At 36.5% G+C, this 24631-nt stretch overlaps 1 protein-coding gene, 2 long non-coding RNA genes and 1 pseudogene across 4 annotated transcripts; 1 reads left to right on the forward strand and 3 right to left on the reverse strand.

The window, feature by feature from the left end:
* Positions 1-1691: 1691 nt before the first annotated feature.
* On the reverse strand, positions 1692-4878 carry LOC133868937 (glutamate receptor 2.7-like; annotated as a pseudogene).
* A 730-nt stretch (positions 4879-5608) lies between these two features.
* LOC133867906 (uncharacterized) lies at positions 5609-17016 on the reverse strand. Of its 2 annotated transcripts, none has more exons than XR_009900232.1 (3): positions 16635-17016; positions 7003-7101; positions 5609-5893 (listed from the first exon to the last, which is right to left on the reverse strand). It is a non-coding gene; the product is annotated as an uncharacterized LOC133867906 (long non-coding RNA). The 2 variants fall into 2 exon arrangements; XR_009900231.1 differs by having other exon boundaries at positions 16695-17005.
* On the reverse strand, positions 9386-13447 carry LOC133869432 (uncharacterized). The gene is made up of 3 exons (XR_009900449.1): positions 13168-13447; positions 10830-10900; positions 9386-9764 (listed from the first exon to the last, which is right to left on the reverse strand). It is a non-coding gene; the product is annotated as an uncharacterized LOC133869432 (long non-coding RNA).
* Positions 17017-22649: 5633 nt separating the features above from the next.
* LOC133868939 (uncharacterized) lies at positions 22650-23756 on the forward strand. Its single transcript, XM_062305932.1, has one exon. It carries the CDS (start codon positions 22650-22652, stop codon positions 23754-23756), a length of 1107 nt encoding a protein of 368 aa, XP_062161916.1.
* Positions 23757-24631: the final 875 nt, after the last annotated feature.

Raw genomic sequence — 24631 nt, forward strand, 5'->3', positions numbered from 1 at the left:
AAATTTTATAAGCAACTGCAACGTAAATTTATAAGATAAATATATTTTGCTATTTTTTTTAACTTGTTCCGGTGGGATTTAAGTGTATAAAGTGATCCCTACCAATATTTTGTACCAAAACTAATGATCAAATTCTTTGCAGGCAAAACTTACAAAAATTTTGTTGTTGGAGATAGTCGAGGGTAGCCATTACACCACATAGGTAAATAAAAGCAGATTTTTGAGGTATGAACTATATCATGTCTAAACCGGAGATGGGTGTAAAAATATATAGATTGTTAAAACAAGGTTTTAAAACAAAAGAAAACAATAGCTTCTCTGTTAAGGATAAGGACTTTAAATATTTAAGTCAATGGCTATAAAGGCTAGGACATGCAATTGGTTCAAGTGTTAGGAATAAAGGCTTAAAAAATCTAAAACAATGGCCTTGAACTATTTTAATTTTTAAACCATCACGGCTATTAGAAAACACTACAAAAGAAAAAGAAAAAATAGAAAATCATTAAAAGCAAAAGAAAAGTCACACCACAATATCTGGACCGAAACATTGCTACGGCTTGTCGTAGAAAAATAAAAATAAAAAGAAAAGAAACTTTGTTTATAGAAGGAAATATATGCTGGTTGTCAAAGTTAAAAGTGAAGGAAAACGTTCACTCCTTAAAGACAAGAGAATAAAACGTACAATGCAAGAAGGAAAGAAAATAGATGAAATGCTCTTTAATTACCCGAATTCATGTTAAGGCTAAGAGAAAGAAAAGACAGCTTAGAAAAAAAAAATAATGTAAAGAAAAGACAAGATAGAAGAGAGTGACATCCGGGCCTGCAGTCTACTGTGAGATGTAGAGGTGGAGAAACCCAGAGTTTTTTGAAAGAGAGAGATGTGGGTGTTGGAAAAATATGAGAGAGAGCGACGGCAGCTATGCAAAAATTTGTCAATTTATAAAGTTAGGTTTCTGAGTTCTATCGTGCTGTAGAGAAAAAAGAAATTTTATGGGATTTAATTCCATAACAGGACAGGTTTGCTAGCGGCTAGGCCGGTTTGGATTAGTGAAGTAAAATATTAGTTTTTGCTTAAGACACTTAAAAACATGTATAAAAGTAGTACTGTTCTAGAATTCTCTTTATTATCATTATTATTATTATTATTATTATTATTATCTCTCTCTCTCTCTCTCTCACACACACACATATATATAAATTTTAATTGTATTTTCTTATTATATTTATGTCTATATATCTATACAACTATATTATGCGTATAATTATCCATTCTCATTACTAGACTGAACCTACCCTTTCATACCGTCTCAATTATAAATAAATTACTATTATCGATCTCCCCCAAAAAAGATCAGGATCTCTGCATGTAGATGTTCTATGTGCCAATTAATCTTCCTTTGGTTTGGTTTGGTTTGGTTGTGGGGTATTGCCTTTTTAGCTTTTGTTTTTTGATTGTTAGCCGTTTCTGGTTTTGGGGTGCGACTTACAAGCTTGTGTGTTTGATTCATGTGCTGTTTCTGCTGTGAGGGCCTTGCGCAGGTTTCTCTGCTTTTTTTTTTTTTTTTTTTTTTTTTTTTCTAGAAAAATACTTATTCATCCATAGAAACAAAATGGAAATGTATTTATTATAACAAATATATTATATATGACAATAACCTTTCGTACTTGGTGTATTCGATATGTAACAAGTTTTATGCAATTTCAATTTCAGCAGATGCGAATGCATGAATATTGTCCGGAGTATCGGTGGTGCTCACGTACGCCCATGACCTTGAAGAACTCCATTCATCTCGAACCATGGTGGGAGCCAAAGTACGAGCTATCCCTGGAATATTGATCTCTCCATTGTATAAGAATCTTGCAAGTCTAAGCGCCTTGTTCCAAGCACTTGTTCTGCTTGGAGTTGCATTGCCTTCGTCTGCCTCTTGCTGATGTTGATAATTCTTTAGTAAGGGGATTAATGATAGTAGAAAACAAATGGTAGAAACTGCACCAGATATAAGGTAGAGACCCCAACAGCTCTGGAGGCTCATATTGGATGTTACATTCACCGAACACTCATTTGAAGGAGTCAACGATTCATCTTCAAGTCATATGAGGTTGCCGTTTTCTAATAGCCTTAAAATTGATTTTGAAAAATCCTTGGCTATTGGGAAGCCTTTCTGGAATGCCTGCATGGAAGATAAATAAGAATTGATTCCTATCAGAGAAAAGATGCTACTTTCTTATAAGACTCCAAATTAAATGGATGATAGAAGAAAAGGTAGAGGAAAAAAAAAGGGGCAAAATGGTGTAAGTAGTTAGATATACTCATTTATATTTTTTTTTGTTTCTTTTATATCATAGCATGCATGTACTGCAAAGATTTTTTTTATTAGTATTTATTTAAAATTTGTGTTTAAACATTTGGCTACCATAATGCATGGAAAGTTTGAGAAAGATCTACAGAATTATTTCTTCCCATATTTAAATTGTCTGAAAGACATTTTCTGCAAGGAAATCTCAAAGACATGAAATTGAAGTTTAAACAAGGACTTTCACGAAACTGAACGGCAAAGTTGAAATTGTTACCTTGTCGAAAACTCCGTTAACCAATTCGTCATAGGTGCTGTTGAAGGCCACCAATTTGTAAGGCAAATCATAATTCAAATTAGATAGCCCCATCTCGAAAACTTTTATGCACCAACCACCATATTTGATATCATCTTTGCTGCTGTCATCTACCTTAACAAACTTCTGGAATGAAGTTCTCCCGGGAACTCCAATTATCAATGGATTCTTGTCAGTAGGCATTGCCCAGCCTTTTGGTCTGCTTAAGTTCATCCCGGCGGGCCAAATCACTGGGGCAGCCAAACGTTGTCTACCTTTTTCTGTCACGAGGCCTGGCCTTTTGAGAACCTATCATATGGCGTCCAAAAGTCTAATTCTTCATACCTCTTATTTCGTACATTTACAATCCTCAATTTGGGGGGAGTTTGCAACAGCTTTCCTCCTTCGAAACGTATTTCGCCACTTAAACCAGAGAAACGGCTTGATGCTATATTCCTTAACAAAATCTCTACGCTACTGATGTTACTGGCCTGTGAAATGGTCCTAATGCTATCATATGCTTGTAGAGCATGAACTCCCGGCTTAGGATTAGCCTCCTCTGGATACTCGGATTGGAATTTTTTTGAGAACAGGGCATAGAAATCTTTGTAAGAATCAGTAGTAGTAGAATAGTAGGTCTTGATCCCTAAAGCACCTTCCATAGAGGAAATAGTAGAGTCGTCAACCGAGTCCAGGAAACTTGTTACTCTGTCCGTGATAATCCAAGCTGACTCGCTCCCCATAAAGCCGAGATTTTTAGCTTCTCTGAACAAATGAGTCGCCATCGACAACGATGACTGAAGAACAATAAAAACCCGAGATTTTGTTGCGGTCTGTAGCTTCAGCAGCTCGTCCAGAACAAACCCTTTTGGAGAAGACAGAGAAGAAGCTGGTGGAAGAACTAAACGATAATCAATCTCTGAATCAACATCCTGAAGAGCCTTGGATAGAAGAAGAGCTGACATCCCCGAGTCACTGGCATACGCACCATCTTCATATATCACCACAACCCTTTTCCATTGGTACACCCCAACAATATCTGCAACGCATTTGATTTGTGAAGAACCGTTGTTAGCCATTTGTATTAAGAAAGGCCAACGGCGTTCCATTTGCGGTGGGGTTATGACACGAGCTGCGAGTGAAATAATCGGAACTTTTTCCTTGTTTCCAACAGCAGCTACGAGTGCGGCTTCCTCCCATTTGCTCATGAAAATAATTACATCCACTTTCTTTTCCTTAATGAGCTCTTCAGCTGCAGTAAAAGTAGGAGATTAATTCTATAAATACAATAGAAATATGATATATCATCGTAAAATTTACTGACCGGCAGAAGCAACTTGAAGGGGGTCTAACTGGCCGGAGTCCTGGAAATGGAGGGACAGCTTGTTAGACTTTGAATAGCGGTTGAAGTTTTCAGCGGTAATTTCAATGGCTATTTTCTGTTCTTTCCCGATTCGGGACTTGACATCAATGATTCCACCAATATTTGTAACTATGGTTGTATTAGTAGCTTGACCTCCATGGGAGATCAAGAGAATAACAGAGATGAGTAGGGAAAAGAGGTGGCAAAACTTTAGAACTATGTTATTGGTAAAAAAAAGAAATCCCGTTTTGTATGTGATAATTGTGTACACAAAAGAATAAATAAATAAATAAATAAAAGAAATCCCATGGGCTACGGGAGTGATTCAGCCACCCCCAGACTGGCCGGCCTACGGGTGGCCGAATCATCCCATTGCCCTTAGGGGTGGTTCGGCTACCTCCAAGAGCCAAAACCCATCAATTTTAATTATTTTTTTTGCCATGGGGTGGCGAACCACTCCCCAAATTGGCCAAGAGGTGGCTCAACCACCTCTTTTTTTTTTTTTTTTTTCTTTTTTAAATTGTATTATTTTATTATTTTTATATAATATTTAAAGATTTTTATTTTTAATTTTTTTTAATATAGTGCTACGTGTCAACCGTTGGCAGACTGTTAATATTTATACAGAAAAAATAACAGAAGTACAAAAGTGATTTTTACCCCTAAACTCAGGTCCACCTATGAAACAAATGAAAAACTCAGGTACTAAATTTTTTTAAAAAAAAGTTTAAAACTCAGGTACCAATAAGGTATTTATCTCTTAATTTTAAATTAAAAATTAAAAAAATAATAACTTAACATTTTTTTTTTTTGGAAAAAAGAAAAAAGAAAAAAAAAAGGTGATCTTGCCTTGGGTCTGGTGAGCCACAACTGTGGTTCACCACGAAACCCACTGTGGTGATCCCGCCATGGGTCAGAGCCCACATTTTTATTATTATTAAATGAGAAAAGCAAAAAATAGATTATTTTCGCCAATTTCTAGGATTTCACAGAAAGTCCTAATGAATATGGGCATTGCATCAAATTAAAAGTTCGATAATTGAAATTGAGGGTTTTTAAACTTAATTTAGGATAGTATTTTCAAAACGAGTGGAAGTTTAGTGAAATTTTGTGAAGTTTCTCCTATATTTTTTATATTATTAGTAAGGGTAAATGTCTAATAAATCCCCGAGTCGGAGCGCCATTTGAATTCGATCCCTCACTTTTTGAAAATCAGTATACGGTGCTTAACTTTTTCGCAAATTTGAAATAGGTCATTCCGTAATTTTCCCGTTCATTTTCGCAATCACCGTTAGTGCCACGTCAGCATTTTCGCCACATCATATTAAAATATTAATTTTTTATTATATTATCAATTTAAAAAATTATTTTGTATTATTATTATTTTAAAAAAAAATGATAGGGTTTGGCCTTTGGAGGTGGCTGCCACCGTGGGAGGGGGTGGCTCGAGGCCACCCCCAGTGTGACGACCCGTTTTTTTTTTTTTTTCCACAAATTAGAACATTTGCATAAACATTAATCTCTTAAAATATAAACGAGGCATCACAGTGGCACGGCGATAAGTCGTAAAGCCAACATAAGGTACATACCCTATAATATATACCTGATAATCAGAGTAACACACCTAATAACATCTATGCAGCGGAAAACATAATCTGAAAAGCAGAAGTCACATCTATAAACATAAACTGATATTTACACAAAAAGAGCCGTACTGTCTATCTGTTTAAGGCTTATCCAAATAATAATTGCATCAAAGAATGGCTTTACAAATATTATGTGACACAAGCGTCACATGACATATACCAAACCTATAAATTAAAGGACGCCTATAGTCCCACAACTATGACCATCGCGGCGAGCTTCAGTCATAATATCCCAAGTACACTTCTACAACGCCATCAACTACGACCGGAATACCTGCAACCAAAGGAACGTCATCTATACGGTTGTAGGGGTTTGCCACATCCGTATAGGTGGAATTATGAGCCCATCGCCTTAGCATAAATAAATACACTAAGACCTCAGAGGTATACTATTCACTGAGTTTTCGCAAAGAACCAACTTTTCTTTTTATAGTCATGCGTACACTATAACAGCCACTAATTTTATAAACTTTTGTTTGAAATACCCCATAACTGATATAACAAACACCGACTAATAGAAAACATTTAAACATACTAGGCATCTAAGATTATACGTAGAAGATTTGTTATAGGAAACAATGGCATTTAAATCATGCAACCATCCGATAGAAATATACATAAGTTCTTTTCCATTGAGACTCTTATGCATACTAATACGTCTAGCAAAACTATTTATAGTATAAAAACATCACACTCATGAAAACAATGCTATACATGCTCATGTGAGTTTCTGTTGTATTCCTATGGGGCGTTGGTCCCCCCAATACTAGTTCATGCGTATGTTCCTAAGGGGCGTAAATCTCCCAATACTAGTTCATGTGTACGTTCGTATGGGGCGTAAATCCCCCTGGGGCGTCGGTCCCCCCATAGTTCATGCGTGTGTTCGTATGGGACGTATGTCCCCCACTAGTTCATACGTAAGGGGCGTATATCCCCCACTAGTTCATGCGTTTGGGGCGTATATCCCCCACTAGTTCATGCATTTGGGGCGTAGATCCCCCTGGGGCGTATGTCCCCCTTCTAGTTCATGCCTATGGGGCATAGATCCCCCTAATAGTTTGTTTATGCGTTCATGTTTCATGCTCAATGCTCATGCTTAAATACTATACATTTAATTTCATAATCATGCTTTTAACACATGCTTTCTTTATAAAACATAAACAGTTCTACATGTCATTTCTTAGACAATTTTCATAACTTAAATTTCCAACTTATACTTGCTCTAAAATCACATATCATATTCATATTTCAAAACATCATCATAATTTCAATATACTCAAAAGTACTCAAATCATCCAAAACAGTTCATAATCAACATATAGTTGGTTCAAGTTTGTAAAACAATATATATTTTACAATTCATCATATATGAAAATAACACTTCTCAGTGAGTAGAATACTCACCTTGGCTGCATAGGACTTATGACTCAAATACTCCCCGTGTTCTATTTACTTGAACTCTACATTGGAGAACAAGTTGAAGTCTCCAATCATGACACGTGCCTGCAAACATTTATGACGTCAGACTAACTATTGAATCTCATACCCTTATGACACATAAACTACCCGCGTGCTTACACGTCGCTTTACTCGCTTATAGTGCTAACTGGGTATCCTTAGCTATTACTAGGTTATCATTTAGGTTGTAGGTTCTTATTATATCATGCTTATTAATTAGAATATGCATTTGTTATTTTATTAGCTTATTTATAATTACTGTATTACATAATCATTATTAATCCATTTTTGTAACACGTTGCTTATTTATTAAGTTAACAATGTATATTTAACTCATATACATACATATACGCATACAACACTTAACAAGCTTAAACCTAATCCTATTATATATTAAAATACTTTAGTGTACATGAATATGTGGATTAGGTACTAAGTTGTCACATAATGGATTTATGTTACATTTGTGTTTCTATATGCTTACTACCTTATTTTTTACAAACTTATGGTTATTTGAGTAATCTATAGCTCTTTAACACTCTATTAGGATCGTTGTCCTCTTTCGATATTAACCATAGGCTTTAGGTTTATAGTTTATTTCATTTTTTTATCCATTAAATACAATTACTAATATATTCAACACTTTACTCATTAACTACTAACCATCTAGGTAATTTAAATTATAGGACCCAATCTTGTTTAACATATTGATTATTAGATTAGGTTATAACCACATGTTGCAATATATTTATTTATTAAAGCTTGAGGCATATACATAAACATCAAAGTTAAGGATTATATTTTACTCTTTTTTTTTTTTTTAAACCTATGGGCGTAGATGAGTTCTAGAACTTATTTTAGCTATCTTCACTTGTTATCCATATTAAGCTTTATACTTAACTACTTTGACTCATTTCCCAATTACCACCAAGATTAGAACCATATTACTTACAACCCTAACCTAATACAATCTCATAGTCACCACACTTATAACACTAAAATGAGGAATTCAACTATTAATTAACAACCCGCCCCCAAATTAATTCGACTTCATCAACACCTAAAATATTCAACATCATAAGCATATCATGGAAAACATATTAGCCATCATTAACCAACTATACACCAAAACTTATACTAAAGATCAATTCCACTATTACTCATATTACCAATATCAAATCATCAATCCACTCTAGCATATTGAACACCAACTAGCATTACCAAAATTCCAACATCAACATGCTAGTAAACCAATCCACAAATCCAGCTCCCAATCAGTTCCAAAGAAAGCACCTCATTAACAATAATCCTCAACAATAATTAGCCCCAACATCCCGAGTTCACAATAAAGTCACAAACCAATGGGTATTGAAAATTCCAATACATAGAGTCAATCTCTTCAACAAATCACAATTCATTTTCTAAATTCCATACACATCATCACCAATTTACTACTCCCTTTTAGAACATTAAACATAGACTAATATCATCAAAACCAAAACCTATAGGAAAGGCGTCATTCGGCCAACCACAACCAAAAATTATAATCCATCTCCAATCAAAATTCTACTACATCACATACTCAAAATCCAACACCAAATTCCAAATAATAATCCATTAAATCACTACAAAATCAGTAGCTACAAAACCCAACGAGAAGACCCATTCATTATAGGACAAATTCATAGAAATTCCATACCCAAAATCATTACAACAAAACAAAACTAATAATCCACCAAGAACAAGACAATACCCGGCTAATCACAGGGGTTAACATTTCCGGAAAAACACCCACTGAATTTCAACACCCATAAGCGAAACATCACAACCAATGTAACGACCCACCCCCAATGACACAATACTGTCCGCTTTTGGCTCCCCATATCAGACTTCCCAGGAGGTCACCCATCCTAGGATTGCTCTCGCAGCGGCTTGCTTAACTGCGGAGTTCTGATAGGTTCATTGCCATCACGGCTTTAAAACGCGTTGTGTCATATAGGGTGCATTTATACATATAAGCACATCCTCATTCCCAGGCGATGTGGGACGTCACAATCACCCCCCCTTGGGACCCAGCGTCCTCGCTGGCGACCCTCATGGGATCCCCCCATTCTTGGCATCCCAGCGAGTGCCCGCCGGCAACCCTCTTTGGGCTTGTGCACGCTCCCACCATCTCAGGCTGGGCAATGGCTCTGATACCATTTGCTGTGACGACCCGTTTTTTTTTTTTTTTTTTTTTTTTTTTTTTTTTTTTTTTTTATACAAAACATCCACATAATCATTAATCCCTTAAAATATAAACGGATCTTCACAGTGGCACGACGATATGTCGCAAAGACAACATATGTACATACCCCATAATATGTACCTGGCAAATCAGAGTATAACATCTATCAACTATGCAGCGGAAAACATAACCTAATAGCGGAAATCACATCTTATACATCTATAACAAATAATTACAACAAAGAGCCATTAAATAACTATATGATTAAATCTTTCCACGAATTAAATACTTGACATAAATGGTTTTGTACAATAATAAGTGACACAAACGTCACAAGCCATAAACCAAACCTATAAACAAGTGGACAACCCGTGGTCCACCAATTATGACCGTTGCGGCGTGCTTCAGTCATAACATCCAAAATACCCTTTTACAATGCTATCAACTACGACCGGAATACCTGCAGCCAAAAGAACATCATCTATACTGTTGTGGGGGTTTGCCACATCCGTATAGGTGGAATTATGAGCCCACCGCCTTAGCATACATAAATACACTAAGACCTCAGAGATATACTATTCACTGAGTTTTCGCAAAGAACCAACTTTTCATTTTTTTTGTCGTGCGAACACTATAACAGCTACCAATTTTATAAACTTTTGTTTGAAAAACCCCTTAGCTGATATAGCAAACACCGACTAATAGAAAACGTTTAAATACTATGGACAGCTAGTATTATACGAAAAAGATTCATTATAGAACACAATGACATTTAAATCATGCAACCATCCGATACCAATATACATAAATTCTTTTTCTATCAAGACTTTTATGCATACTAATACGTCTAGCAAAACTACAATATACTTATCATGAAAACATCACCCAATCCGATACCAATATACATAAGTTCTTTTTCTATCAAGACTCTTATGCATATTAATACGTCTAGCAAAACTACAATATACTTTCATAAAAACATCACGCAATTTAAACAATGCTATGCATGCTCATGATAGTCTTTTTGTTCATTGTGAGCCTTACGCTCTCTTCCATTATTATGAGCCTTACGCTCTCTTCGTTATTATGAGCCTTACGCTCTCTTCTTTATTATGAGCCTTACGCTCTCTTCTTTATTATGAGCTTTACGCTCTCTTCATTATTATGAGCCTTACGCTCTCTTCGTTATTATGAGCCTTACGCTCTCTTCATTATTATGGGCCTCATGCTTTATGCTTTACAATTCTAACTCTATACTCCTATTCTTTGCAAATCATGCTTTCTTCAAATACCATGAACCAATCAACATGAAGTTTTCTTTATTTTTCTTTGCAGAATTGCAGTACATATTCAGACACTTTAAATCGATTCAAACATTTCATTTATGCATCATTTCATAACATCATTGATATTTCAACATAATTGAAACTACTTAAAACATTCAAAGCATACCTGTTAACATATCGTTGGTTCATTAGAAAATTATCTATCATTTGCATTTCTATAAAATACGAGAATATATTTTCTCAGTGAGTAGAATACTCACCTTGGCTGCATTGGACTCCAACTCGAACTCTACATTGGAGAACCCATGAAGTCTCCAATCCAGACACTATCCTGCAGACATTGGTATCGTTAAGCTATGCTATTGAACTCTGCACTCTTTGACGCATAGACTACCCGTGTACTCACACGTCGCATTACCCGCTTCTAAGTCTATCTAAGTATCCTAAACTATTATTAGGTTAACATTAGTTATAGGTTAACACTATATCGCTTATTATCTTTAAGACATGTCTACTATTTTGTTCGCCTATTTATTATTATTAATCCATTATTGGCTTGTTATTTCTTGACTAAGTTAACAATATTTATTTAACCTATTTACATGCATATGCATATGTATACATTTATATATACACATACAACGCTTAACCAAATCTGATAACACATAAATATCATGTGTGTATGAATAAGTGGATTAGTTACTATGTCGCCACATAGTGGATTCATATTATATTTATGTGTTCCTATAAGCTTACTAACTTATACTCATTAACTTATGGTCATTTGGGTAATCTATAACTCTTTGACATTCTTATTAAATTGTTGTCTCATTGGTATAAACCTTAGACTTTAGGTTTATAACTTTATTTCGTCTATTAACCTTAAACACCATTGTTATTATATTCAATACTTTTATCTTTTATTAGCTACTAACCATCTAGGTAATTTAGATTATAGAACCTAACTCTTGCTTAACATATTAATTATTAGATTAGGTTATAATCACGTATTACAATATATTTATTTATTAAAGCTTGAGACATGTACATAAACATTAAAGCTAAGGATTATACTATACTCTTTATTAAACCTATGGGCATAGATGGGTTCTATAATTTATTTTAGCTATCTTCACTTGTTACCCATATAAAGCTCTATACTTAGTTACTTTAACTCATTCCTCAATTACCGCCAGGATTAGAACCATATTACTTATAACCTCGACCTAATACCATCTCATAATCACCATACCTATAACACTAAAATGAGGAATCCAACTTTAATCGATTCAACAAATTCAAACATTCTCATCAATACCTACTTCTCTCTCAAGTGAGAATAATCTCGTATCTTCAACCAAAATATCATAACACCAATCCTCCACAATCATAATACCAAAATATCATCACAACAACAATCAACAATCATAACTTAATTCAACTTCATAATTAGTATACCCTCTCAACCATAATAATGAGCTCAACCTAACAACCATGGTACCAATTCATCATCATCAACTAATTCAAAACCCAACCATCACCTATACATCCCAATTCCACCACAACTCATACTATGCCATACAACCATCCATACCAACCATAATTTATAACTATCAAAAATACCCCCAATCTAACTCACACAATCAATTACAACTTCAACCAACCAAACACACCATGTAATTAACACCACCATTCGGCCACAGAAATTAAACGTTACCACATTAACCCAAAACACCAATAAATCAATTACATCATTAAACTCGATCCTTAACAATCAAACACTATCCAACATCATCAAGTTACCAACCCCGAAAACCAGATTTGATTTCAATTAAAACACTCATCAAAATTAGCTCATACATCCTCTAAAACTCAAAATATCAATCACCAAACTAAGCCCTAAAGTACATCATCAAATACATCAAGATTTTCTTCCACATCAAACCGCCCAAAATTCCATCATTCATCTAACGAATTCCTTTCCAAAACTGAACTCAATCCAACCAAACATTCTACAATCAATAATGGAGCATTAATCATGAATTAACACAATTATCCCTAATTTACAAACACAAACCAGATTTGACTTTCACCAAAACATCCATCAAAACTCAATGGAAATCAAATAACCAAAACATCATAAATCAACTCAATCAACCATATCAACCTTAGAACCACAATAACCTTAATCCCTAGCAAGCAAAGCCCCAAAAATACACAATAAGCCCATTCAAAATTCCCATAACCTAAACTAAAATCATCAATCAAATTTACAAATCCACACCAAATTTTTATTCCACCAAGAACAACATTATTTAGGCCTAAATAAAATCCAACAACTTCTTTTAGAACATCAAACACTATCTAACATTATCAAAACTGAAACCCCTAAAAGAAAATGCTACACGGCCATCCATTCCAACAAATCATGATCAAACCCTTATTTTTCATCTCAAACCAAAACCCAATCAAAACCCTCAATTTTCATCCTAAAGAAAACTCAATCAAGACCCAAATCAAAATTCATTTTGTTATAACAAAATCCCTAAAATACCCATATGGTAGTCAAACCAAAAAGCTAGAGGAAAAGGATTTTACCTCAAGAAGCCCATGGCCGGAGTCTACTTCTTCTTCAACTTTGCATCGTGACTCTCTCTCTCTCTCTCTCTCTCTCTCTCTCTCTCTCTCACTGTGTCGTTCTCTCTCTCTCTCAGCTGGATCATCACGGGTCCTCTCATTTTCTGCAACTAAGGGAGGAAATGGGAGAGAAAAGAGAAGAGAAAAGAAAAGAAAGAGGGAGAGGGGCTGCGTGGAAAAGAGAGAGGAGAGTGAGAAAAGAAAAGGGAAAAGAGAAGAAGAGGAAAAGAGTGAGTGGTGCGTGCATGTGAGGGAGAGAAAAGGGGAAAAGAGAAAAAGAAGGAGAAAAGGAAGAGAGAGAAGAAGTGGGACACTTGTCCCATTGAGAGTGGTTGGGAGGAGATAATGTTATCTCCTCCTAGCCAACCATGTTTTGACACGTGGCAAGGGGAATCTCCTTTTATTTTAAAACCCCAACTTTTATTAATCACATCTAGACCCCCATTATATTAAAATCATATCTTTTAACAACTAACATTTAACCCCGCGTTTAACTATATATTTACCTATACAAATAATTATTTATTCTCTAGAATCCATCATTATTATTTCCTAAAGACCCGTTAGTAGTATTTTATTATTCTATTTTTTTTCATTATTCATCTTAGACTTATTTTATTTTCATAATATTAATATCGTCGTCTAGAATTTAATTATTAGCCCCATCCATTTAATAAATACAATTTATTAATTATTAAACTCCCTATTTATTTTCTTGGTCTTTACATCCTCCCCTCCTTATAAAATTTCGTCCTCGAAATTTACACATTTTTTGATCTCACATGCTTACATGAAGTTAACCCAATAGTACTCGAAGATAATTTGCAGTAAGCATTCTAGCTTTTATCATAAAAGTCATAACTAACCCTTACACTTAGCAATCCTATACTTTATTCATTTGAACTTTACATCATCCTCTACAATCTTTAATCACTTAAACTCATACTACTTTACCAGTATCACCTGTCTCTTCTAGGTATATATTCATCACAAGTCCAAGTAATCTCACTTAATCTCCCCTCCTTAGTTTCAAACTCATTATCCAATCTATGACTTAAAGTGAATCATTCTCATTCATCTAATACCATATACTTTGATTTATCCTTAGTACCTCAAACTCTTAGTCTTTGCGACAAACTATCACCAAAACTTTAGCAATGAAGTATATTTCCTAAGCAACCTCAATAATAATTTGGTTGTTTCACATAAATCTCCTACATCATTTACCTTGCCAACTCCTAACATCATCATGGAGTAACTCCAATTGTCCACAACTGTGACCTTTTAGACCTTAGTAATCTTGTGCGGCCTTACAAAGTGTCTCCCAATATTCAAAATCTGACTTACCCCATGTGGTTTTATGATTTATTTCCCTTAATTCATAAGTACTGCTATCCTCAAATAGGTAAACCATTTAGATTTTCATATTTAACCAAGCATTACTATGCCTCAACTTGTTCCTAACTCATGATCGGTGGCTTATCCTCAACATTTTATCAATCCAATCCGTTAATTTCTTACTATTCCACCGTTATCAATACCTTCAAAACATAAATTTTCCTAAATATCGGTTTCACGACCGCAAATGTGCTATGACACCATTATTTCGTCAAAGGTCAACCGGCAATTAACTCCTTTCTAACACTTGGACCTAATTCAAACTACATTTTCTAATACGTACAATTATATATATTGAAAGTTCATATTTGAACTATCACTTTGACTTTAATAATCATTTGTAAATTCTATACTTTACACATAACCCATGTTTGAACTACTAACTTTTAAGTTAATCCTTATGTTTGAAATCGTGTTTTAAAAGTATTTTGGCTTAGCCCATAAATTTTATTTAGTCATATTTAACTTGACTACTTGTTTTTAAATCATTCTTTAAATCACGATTTATTTAAAAATAAGATATCTTGAAATTTATCATTTTAGTTATTTACTTGTTAAATCTGTTTCATTAATGTTTTAGTATCTTAACTCGTACCTATCGGTCGGATTCCTCGAAAACGTCTCTCGTCATTAAGTAGTTCTCTCCTCGCTAGGGTGTCGTCCTCATAGTTGTAGCTAGGCAGTTTTCTTGAATTGATCTCATACAATGGTCTCGTGCTCTTCAAGATTCGAGTCTCCTTCGATGCGCCCAAAGAATACATCATCACTTCTCGAAGGACGGTTATTAGTCTACCCTCACGAGAAGCTCTCTCTTTTACTTCGCCTATGGCCTAACACAATCATGCTAGACTCTTATGAAAGACTAAGTGACTAGACACCTAGGCCTACCCATACAGCGTCACCACAAGAGTGGTCACGTATATGTTTTGATCTAAGGGTTCGTACTCTACCTACACGACTCCACATACGTGGACGAGACACAGGAATGTGTCACACTTGAATCAATTGAGACGCATGCAACACTTCCAAACAAAGGAAGAGGTCATTGTCTAGGTGGCATGACTTGTCTACACAGAACTATGCTACATGACCAACCCAAATCCTAGCAAATGCATTACAATAATTATGCAATGCACACACAGAACTTTATTTAAATCTTTTTATCTTTGTTGAAGCTTTTACATTCCTAAGGCTCTTTTATTATCCTTAAACTCTAATACCAACCTAGACTTCCGCTTTTCCTAACCCTAGAGCAAACTGCTCTGATACCATTTGTAATGACCCACCCCCAATGACACAATACTGTCCGCTTTTGGCTCCCCATATCGCTTTTACATTCCTAAGGCTCTTTTATTATCCTTAAACTCTAATACCAACCTAGACTTCCGCTTTTCCTAACCCTAGAGCAAACTGCTCTGATACCATTTGCAACGACCCACCCCCAATGACATAATACTGTCCGCTTTTGGCTCCCCATATCAGACTTCCCAGGAGGTCACCCATCCTGGGATTGCTCTCGCAGCGGCTCGCTTAACTGCGGAGTTCTGATAGGTTCATTGCCATCACGGCTTTAAAACGCGTTGTGTCATATAGGGTGCATTTATACATATAAGCACATCCTCATTCCCAGGCGATGTGGGACGTCACAATCAAAATTAACCCACACAACCAAACCCATCACTCACAGCACACACACACTGCTAAAAATCAACCAAACTCCAAATACCCATTATTGGCCGAATCCTCATCATCAACTAAAATAATCTACACTCAATTACACACAATCGGTTGAACTTCTACACAAAGCCGAACCCCACACACATGACCGCTCGGGACAGCAAACCAAGAACATCTATGACCCATAGCCGATCAACAGTAAAACCAACCAAATATTAAACCCATACACGACTAAACACAGTCCCGCATCACACGCACAATGAAATTAAGGAATCTAAAATCTCTAAAATTAGTCAGAAAAATCAGTCGAAATCTAACCCATAAATTTCTTGTTTAATTACAAGGGAATCTACCGAGAAGAACGGTAGAATCAACAGTGGGCGATCCCCCTTGAAGATTGCTGGAAAACGCACCTCAGTCCACCGAGATCGCGCGTCAACTTCGTCGGCATCACCCATCGGAAACCCATCGGGAAATCGGGTCAAGAACCACCTTAAATCGCCTCCTATTTGCTTCTCCGGCAACATCTGGCTCGGAAAGATCGAGTCTCTCTCTCGATCTCCATGTGCATGTGTGATAGAAGAGAAAGGGGGAAATGAACGGGAAAAAGGGAAGGCAATCGGATGCTGCACCGAGTAGGAAAGAAGAAAGAAGAGAAAAGAAAGGGTGAGGGGCTGCTATGCATGCGTGAGAAAGGGAAAGAAAAGAGAGAAAAGGGAAAAGGAAAGGAAGAAGAGAGAGTGACGTGTGAGTGAGTGTGTGGCTGAAAAGTGAGGGAGAGAAGATAATCTTATCTTCTCTCATCCATCCAAAGGCCGACACATGGCAGTGGGTGGGATTTTCTTTATTTTAAATGCCCATACTTTCTATAAATTATGGTAGCACCCCACAACAAATTAATTCTCTCATTTGTTAATTAGTATTTAACCCTTACATTTTATCTAACTACATTCCACTCATGTAATTAATTAATTATTTCACTAAGCTCATTATTATTATTACTATTATTATTTCCTAAGTACTCATTAGTAGTATTTTATTATTCAAATTTTCATTATTTAATTTTAGAATCATTTTATTTATGGAGGATATAAATATTATCATTAAAATATAAGACTAATTCCATCTTATTATATAAACGTGGTTCATTTAAATGCTAAATTTCCTACTTAATTTCTTGGTCTTTACACCCAGGCCCCGGTCAATCCAAGCAAGGCTTCTTTATTTCAGGAACTACCAACCAGTACCCTCTGTTTCTCTCTCTCTTCCTCTCTCTGTGATCTACAAGCTCTGCTTTTTGTGATCTCTCAGGTACGCTTCTTGATAGCGCCAGATCTGAGCACAAACTAAAATATAATTGCATTACACTTAGATCTGTACGCTTCTCGATAGCCAGATCTGAGCACAAACAAAAAATATAATTTCAATACACTCAGATCTGAATAGTGGTAAAATCAAAAACCATGAATTCGAATTACGGTAAGTCCAAATCCAACTTTGACTTCGATCTGGGTCTCGAGGCAACAAAATGTTTGATTCTGATATTAGTAACTGTAAATTCTGAGATTACCGTCGTCGTCAAGCATCAATCTATGCCATCGGCTATCACCAAGATCTGCAGTAACGAAAGAATCTCCATTCACCTGGACCAGTTTCCCGCTATCGTTGAGATTTTGGAAAGCGTTACCGTTATGGGCAGTCCAATAACTATCGGTGGAATCAAAAACCAGGTCCATGGAGTTGGAGAAGCTGTACTTACTGTTTTTTATGCTGGTACCATTTATATTCTGGTTCGGCAAGATTGTATCTGTTGGAAAGTTGAAACTCTGCCAGTCTGAGTAAATAAGATTGCCGTATCTGCTTAGGCTGAGCGTGGAGTTTGGGTTTCCGGAGGCATTCGACGGCCACAAGTTCTGGCCCGAGAAGTCGTTGAGACGGAGCTGGCCAGAGGCGATGATGACAAGGGCGGCCGAGCCGTTGACCGGAGACTTTCCATTGGCTGACCAAACGATGGTTTTTTCTGAGACATTGTGGTACCGAACTGAGAAGGTGTAGAATTCTGGGGAAGTGGGTTGGGACCGGAAGCCGACGGTGAAGACGGAGTTGGGAGAAAGAAGGATTTGGTTCTGGTTTTGGTTTGGTCGCCATGGGGAGTTTGAAAAGTTGAAGGACGAGAGAATCAGGGGTGGTTGTTGTTGGGCTGAGGATGGTGGAGGGTTGGAGAGTAGGAAGGCGAAGATGAGGAAGAGGAGACAACGACGGTTCAACCACTGGTTTCACGACTGGGGGTGACCTGGCGGCCATCGCCAAACCCCTTCATTTTTAATTTATTTTTTTAAAAATAATAATAATACAAAATAATTTTTTAATTTGATAATATAATAAAAAATTAATATTTTAATATGATGTGGTGAAAATGCTGACGTGGCACTAACGGTGGTTGAGAAAATGGACGGAAAAATCACGGAATGACTTATTTCAAATTCGCGAAAAAGTTAAGCACCGAATACTGATTTTCAAAAAGTGAGGGATCGAATTCAAATGGCGCTCCGACTCAGGGATTTATTAGACATTTACCCTATTAGTAAAGTACTTTTCTATTTTCTATTTTTATTTATTATATATACCTAATAAATAAAATGATTTGATTGATGATCTCATCAAACAAGCCATCCATCGATCCCTAGACCGTCGCACGAGGAGATCAAGAGTACGCAGTTCAACATCTAAAAGTGGATGGTGGAGATCCCTCTGGCTGAGTATCACTTGCAGAATATTATTTTCAATTTTCACTAGACACCAGAAATATCAAAAGTTGAGATAGCAACTGATACTCTGGAAGGGAAGGCATTATAGTTGTTTGATAATTGGTTGGTAGTGTGCCATGGAGAACCAACTTGGAAGGAATTTGTGGAATGGCTCCTTGTTTGATTTGGTTATTTAACATATGAAAATATGGATGGCAAGCAAGTAAAAATTTGGCAAACATCAACAGTTAGTGCGGACATTCATTGAAGGACTTCGGCCGAAAATCCGACGAGAAGTCATGACTCATTAAACTCAAACTATGATAGTTGTTGTTTCACTTGCAAGAAAAGATGATGAGTAACTCAGGGAGGAAAGTTGTCAAATAATTAAGGTGGTAGATCAACCAACAACGAGAAAAGAAACTCATTTTCTACCTTGCAAATTAAACTCCCAAAATATAAGAAGAGTGAGTAGTAACAAATGTAAAAGTTTTGGAGTTGAAATTTATTTTATCAGAAGTTTTAGATGCCTCTGATATTGATAATTGTTATATTTTTGAGGAGGTCATGAATCTCGTGATGGATGAGGGAGAGTAAATTGTTAACCTTAGTGAGTGCAGGGTATACAGTGGATAAATTACTTGTTGAAATATTATCTCTACAATCTTGGGAAGAAACCAGTTATGATCAAATTTAGCAAAGCTTTATTAGAAGGGAATCGATTCTACTAAGTCAAACAAGTGTAGAGATAGTTGTTTGCTCCAAATTCTAAGGTTCAATTATATGGTGGGTAATATTGATTCGGAATTTTTTTTTTTTGTGATATTTTCGATAAAAAGCGCAATAGGGAAAAATATTTCTCTTTGCTGCATGCCAATTTTGAGACATTACCTTAAGGAAGACATGGTCGCCGCCATTTACACTAAGGGACTATTACTTGGAGGCCAATATCTCTCGATGCTGTTAACTTAATAATGTTATAACACTACCAGAAAAAAGGGAATTATTGACGGTTTTTTGAACCGTCTATAAAAAAAAAATTATGGACGTTTTTTTGGTTAAACCGTCGGGAAAAAAAATATATAGACGGTTTACTAAAACCGTCCTTAAAAATACGGACGGTTTTAATTATATAATTACAGACAGTTTTTTTAAAACCGTCTATAAATAGTATAGACGGTTTCAAAAAACCGTCTGGAATTTTATAATTCCGGACGGTTTTAATAAAAACCGTCTATACTATTTATAGACGGTTTAAAAATAACCGTCTGGAATTTCTAATTCCGGACAATTTTCTCAAAACCGTCGGAAACCTAGATCTAAATAGGGAAAAAACACAGCTCATCTACGTACACAGAGCTGCGTTTTCCAGAAAGTTCATCCCCACTCTCTCCCTCTCAGAGTCTCTCACACCCGGCCGCCGCCAGCACTATCTCCGGTGCTATCTCCCTCCGTCGGCGCTCTCTCCCTCTGCCGGCGCTCTCTGCCTCCGTCAGCTCTCTCTCTCGCTAGCTTGTATGTCGATCCATCCGGCCTCTCCCTCTGGAAGTCAAACCCGGCCTGCCTAGCTAGCTTCCTCATCTTCTCCGGCGGTTTAAAGGTTGGTTTTTTCCCAGCTTCCTCTTTACTTTTCAACAAAAATTGATGTAATTTTCCTTTGATTTCTGTTGAATCGATTGGGTCCTCTTTGGTTCAAACCGATTGGGTTATGGTTCTAGGTTGTGAATGGCCGATTGACCCTTTGATGCTCAAGTTTGGTAATTTAGGCATAGATGCACAATCACATTAGGAGATTTATTTCCAATTACCGCTATTCTTTCAAGTACTCTAGGTTAGAACTGATATTTCGCCGATTGTAAACTGTTATATTTGTTTGAAAAGACTTATAGTAAAAATTGTTATATTAAAACTGTTATATTTCACCAATCTAATAGTTGATTTGTAAATTAAAAAAAAAAAAAAAATGGACTAGAAGGTCCATAGAAACTCGCTTCGGATTTTCTTTCTTTTTTTAATTATTTGCTAACAAATTGCACAATGAGAACAGTTTACAAACAATCCTTTGTAATTTGAGTTTTTAGAGATAAAAATGCAGATAGTATGTGTTTTTCCCTTCAAATAATACTTATTAAATTTTGTTTCTTGAATGGGATATTTGCTTTAATTTATTCGGGTATATTAGCTTAATATAATTATGTGATTAGTTGTGCCTACACAATTTATCTTTCTTTAAAATAAAAAAAAAAAAAAAAGGGCTTACGCTAAGCATGTCAAATCTCAACCATAATTTTAAATTAAATGGTGAAAATTTTTGTCGCATCAACATTTATCCTTTCATTATTTACGGAATTTATACTTCACTGATGAAAGCATCCAAATCCATTCCCATTTCTTCACTTTCCATGTCTTGGTAATCTAAAAAGCCAGAGGACTCCTCATCAGTCCTACTTTTTCCAATAATTTCTTGTATATTATCCAAAGAAAGCTTTGCCTTGGTGAATGACTCCTTGTCTAGCTTCAAGAGCCTCTTTATGGTACTTTCTTTTGGCTTCAATATAACAAGGTACTTAAAAATGACTCGTTTACCCAATCCTCATTTGGTTGGGATGCTAAAATTTTCCTAGGTTGCTTCCATAGGCTATAGGAGAACATGCTTTTTGGTTTTGGGGTCCCTCATTTTTTTTTTCTTGTAAATTAAGGGTTAAAGGTTAATTTGCTTTTGGAAGGCTTTGATTTCACTAAACTCCACATCTTTATGCAGTGGACCTCAAAACATACTTCGATTTGTTATCTTTCTTAAAGCATTTATGAATACAAAAGTGTCTAAGCTGTGGTCTCTCGGCCCAATTAAATATAGAGAACATGGTTTTGGGATCCCCATTTTTTCCTTTCAAATTATTGGTTCAAGCTTAATTAGCTTCTGTTAAAGTATGATTAAGATGGCTAAATTTATCTTTTTTCAACCATAAACATAACAAGGTAATAAAATTCCCTTTTAACTTTATTCATTATCAATCATGGAAATATTTCTGCATATAGGTTACAATCAATAAACTTATTCATCATTGCCAACATCCTAAAACATCAACTTCAGGCCTTGGCATATTCTCATGGTCTTTTTTTGAATTAGGAATCCCAATGTAAAGGATTTTCTATCCTTATTAAGTATTTTTCTTGCTTTTGTGTATCTTTTTGGTTTGTATGATGATGGATGAATGAATGTTCAGAAAATTATAGATGGAATTCCGCAAATATTCTTATTCGGTGGTAGACCGAATGGATGTTGGTTATTGTTAGAATGTGTGATTTTGGAACATATATTTCAAACATAATAAGTAAAATTGGCTAACATTGTTAATTCTTCTTTCCTCTAGGCTAAAGTTAAAAAAACCTGCCCAAAACCTTAATGTTTATCTTATGGTTGTCTAAACCTTTTCGAAATTTCCTTTCCAAGTAAAAAGATAAAGGCTGTTTGTTGTACCACCATATAAATCCATGAGGTACAAATTACAATTATTGGACCATATTGGACTTGTCATACCACAAAGACCACCAATGATTGTATCCATGTCTTTTCAGTTTTCAATATCTTTTTCTTCTTCACATGGTGTAGTTAGAAAGATGGACAAGAGTTGGATGAAGTTGCCGCGAAGTTTCCGAGAGTATATTCGCGGGGTTATGGAATTTGTGAAATTTGCACGTGAACATAAAAGTAGAAAAGGGGTCATTGTGTGCCCTTGTAAGAAGTGTTTGTTGGGCAAATCATGGTCCAGTGAAGTCGTATTTGCTCATTTAACATCAGGTGCTGTGATTATTGAGGGTTACACTGAGTGGATAATGCATGGGGAATCACTTGTCCCTCCTGTTCAGAGCGAGACAATACATGAAGCTCCCAAGAGGCTTCAAGTGGATAGCATTCCACTACATGGGGGGTCCAGTGGGATGCAAGATATGCTTAATGATGTTTTCGCCATGCATGATGTCTGTGTAGAAGCCGGTGGGTCTCAAGTGCGAGTTGAAGTCGAAGCCGAAGCTGAGCCCGTGGATGTTGAAATTGAAGACTCTAACAGGGTGCCGAAAAAGTTAGAAGAATTGCTAAAGGATGCCGATACGCCACTTCATGGAAATACAAAACATAGCAAATTGGGAGCTATTGTGCGCCTATTTAGTATTAAGTGTATGGGAGGTTGGAGCAATACATCGTTCTCCATGTTGCTTGAATTCATTAATGAACTGATGCATCTAGATGCAAGTTTGCTGCCTAAAGACACATACGAGGCAAAAAAATACTTGAAGGATTTGGGCCTTGAGTATGAGAAGATATCGGCTTGTCGCAATGGTTGTATGTTGTTTTGGAAGGAAAATGAAAAATTAGACAAATGTACATTCTGCAATGAGTCCAGGTGGAAGGATAACTTAATTAATGAAGATGGGTCGACAAAATGTTCGAAAAAAAAGCCGGTCAAAGTGTTGCGTTGGTTTCCTCTAATACCAAGGCTGCAGAGGTTGTTTATGTCACATCATACATCGCCACATATGAAGTGGCACGCTCAAGGCCGTACAAAAGACGGTGTGTTGAGGCATCCGGCCGATGGAGAAGCATGGAAGGCATTCGATTCACGTTACCCAGTATTCGCATCAGACCCGCGAAATGTTCGGCTAGGTTTAGCGTCAGATGGCTTCAATCCTTTTGGAACATGTCCTCTAGTCACAGTACTTGGCCAGTAATGTTAGTACCTTACAATTTACCTCCTTGGATGTGTATGAAGCAGCCGTATTTTATGTTAACCTTGATTATCCCTGGTCCGAGTGCACCAGGACAGAATATAGATGTGTACCTAGCTCCCCTTGTAAGTGAGTTGAAAAAATTATAGGAAGTAGGGGTACAAACTTTTGATGTAACCTCGAGAAAATATTTTACAATGCGTTCGGCCTTGATGTGGACGATAAATGACTTCCCGGCATATGGTGATTTGTCAGGTTGGAGTACACATGGACGAAAAGCATGTCCTTGTTGTATGCATGAAACGCAATTAACGTGGTTAACTTATGGTAAAAAGTCCCACATCGCCTGGGAATGAGGATGTGCTTATATGTATAAATGCACCCTTTATGACACAACGCGTTTTAAAGCCGTGATGGCAATGAACCTATCAGAACTCCGCAGTTAAGCGAGCCGCTGCGAGAGCAATCCCAGGATGGGTGACCTCCTGGGAAGTCTGATATGGGGAGCCAAAAGCGGACAGTATTGTGTCATTGGGGGTGGGTCGTTACAAATGGTATCAGAGCCATTGCCCAGCCTGAGATGGTGGGAGCGTGCACAAGCCCAAGAGAGTTGCCGGCGGGCACTCGCTGGGATGCCAAGAATGGGGTGATCCCATGAGGGTCGCCAGCGAGGACGCTGGGTCCAAAGAGGGGGTGATTGTGACGTCTCACATCGCCTGGGAATGAGGATGTGCTTATATGTATAAATGCACCCTTTATGACACAACGCGTTTTAAAGCCGTGATGGCAATGAACCTATCAGAACTCCGCAGTTAAGCGAGCCGCTGCGAGAGCAATTCCAGGATGGGTGACCTCCTGGGAAGTCTGATATGGGGAGC

This window comes from Alnus glutinosa, chromosome 5 (genome assembly GCF_958979055.1).
Source record: "Alnus glutinosa chromosome 5, dhAlnGlut1.1, whole genome shotgun sequence".
Classification (NCBI taxonomy): Eukaryota; Viridiplantae; Streptophyta; class Magnoliopsida; order Fagales; family Betulaceae; genus Alnus; species Alnus glutinosa.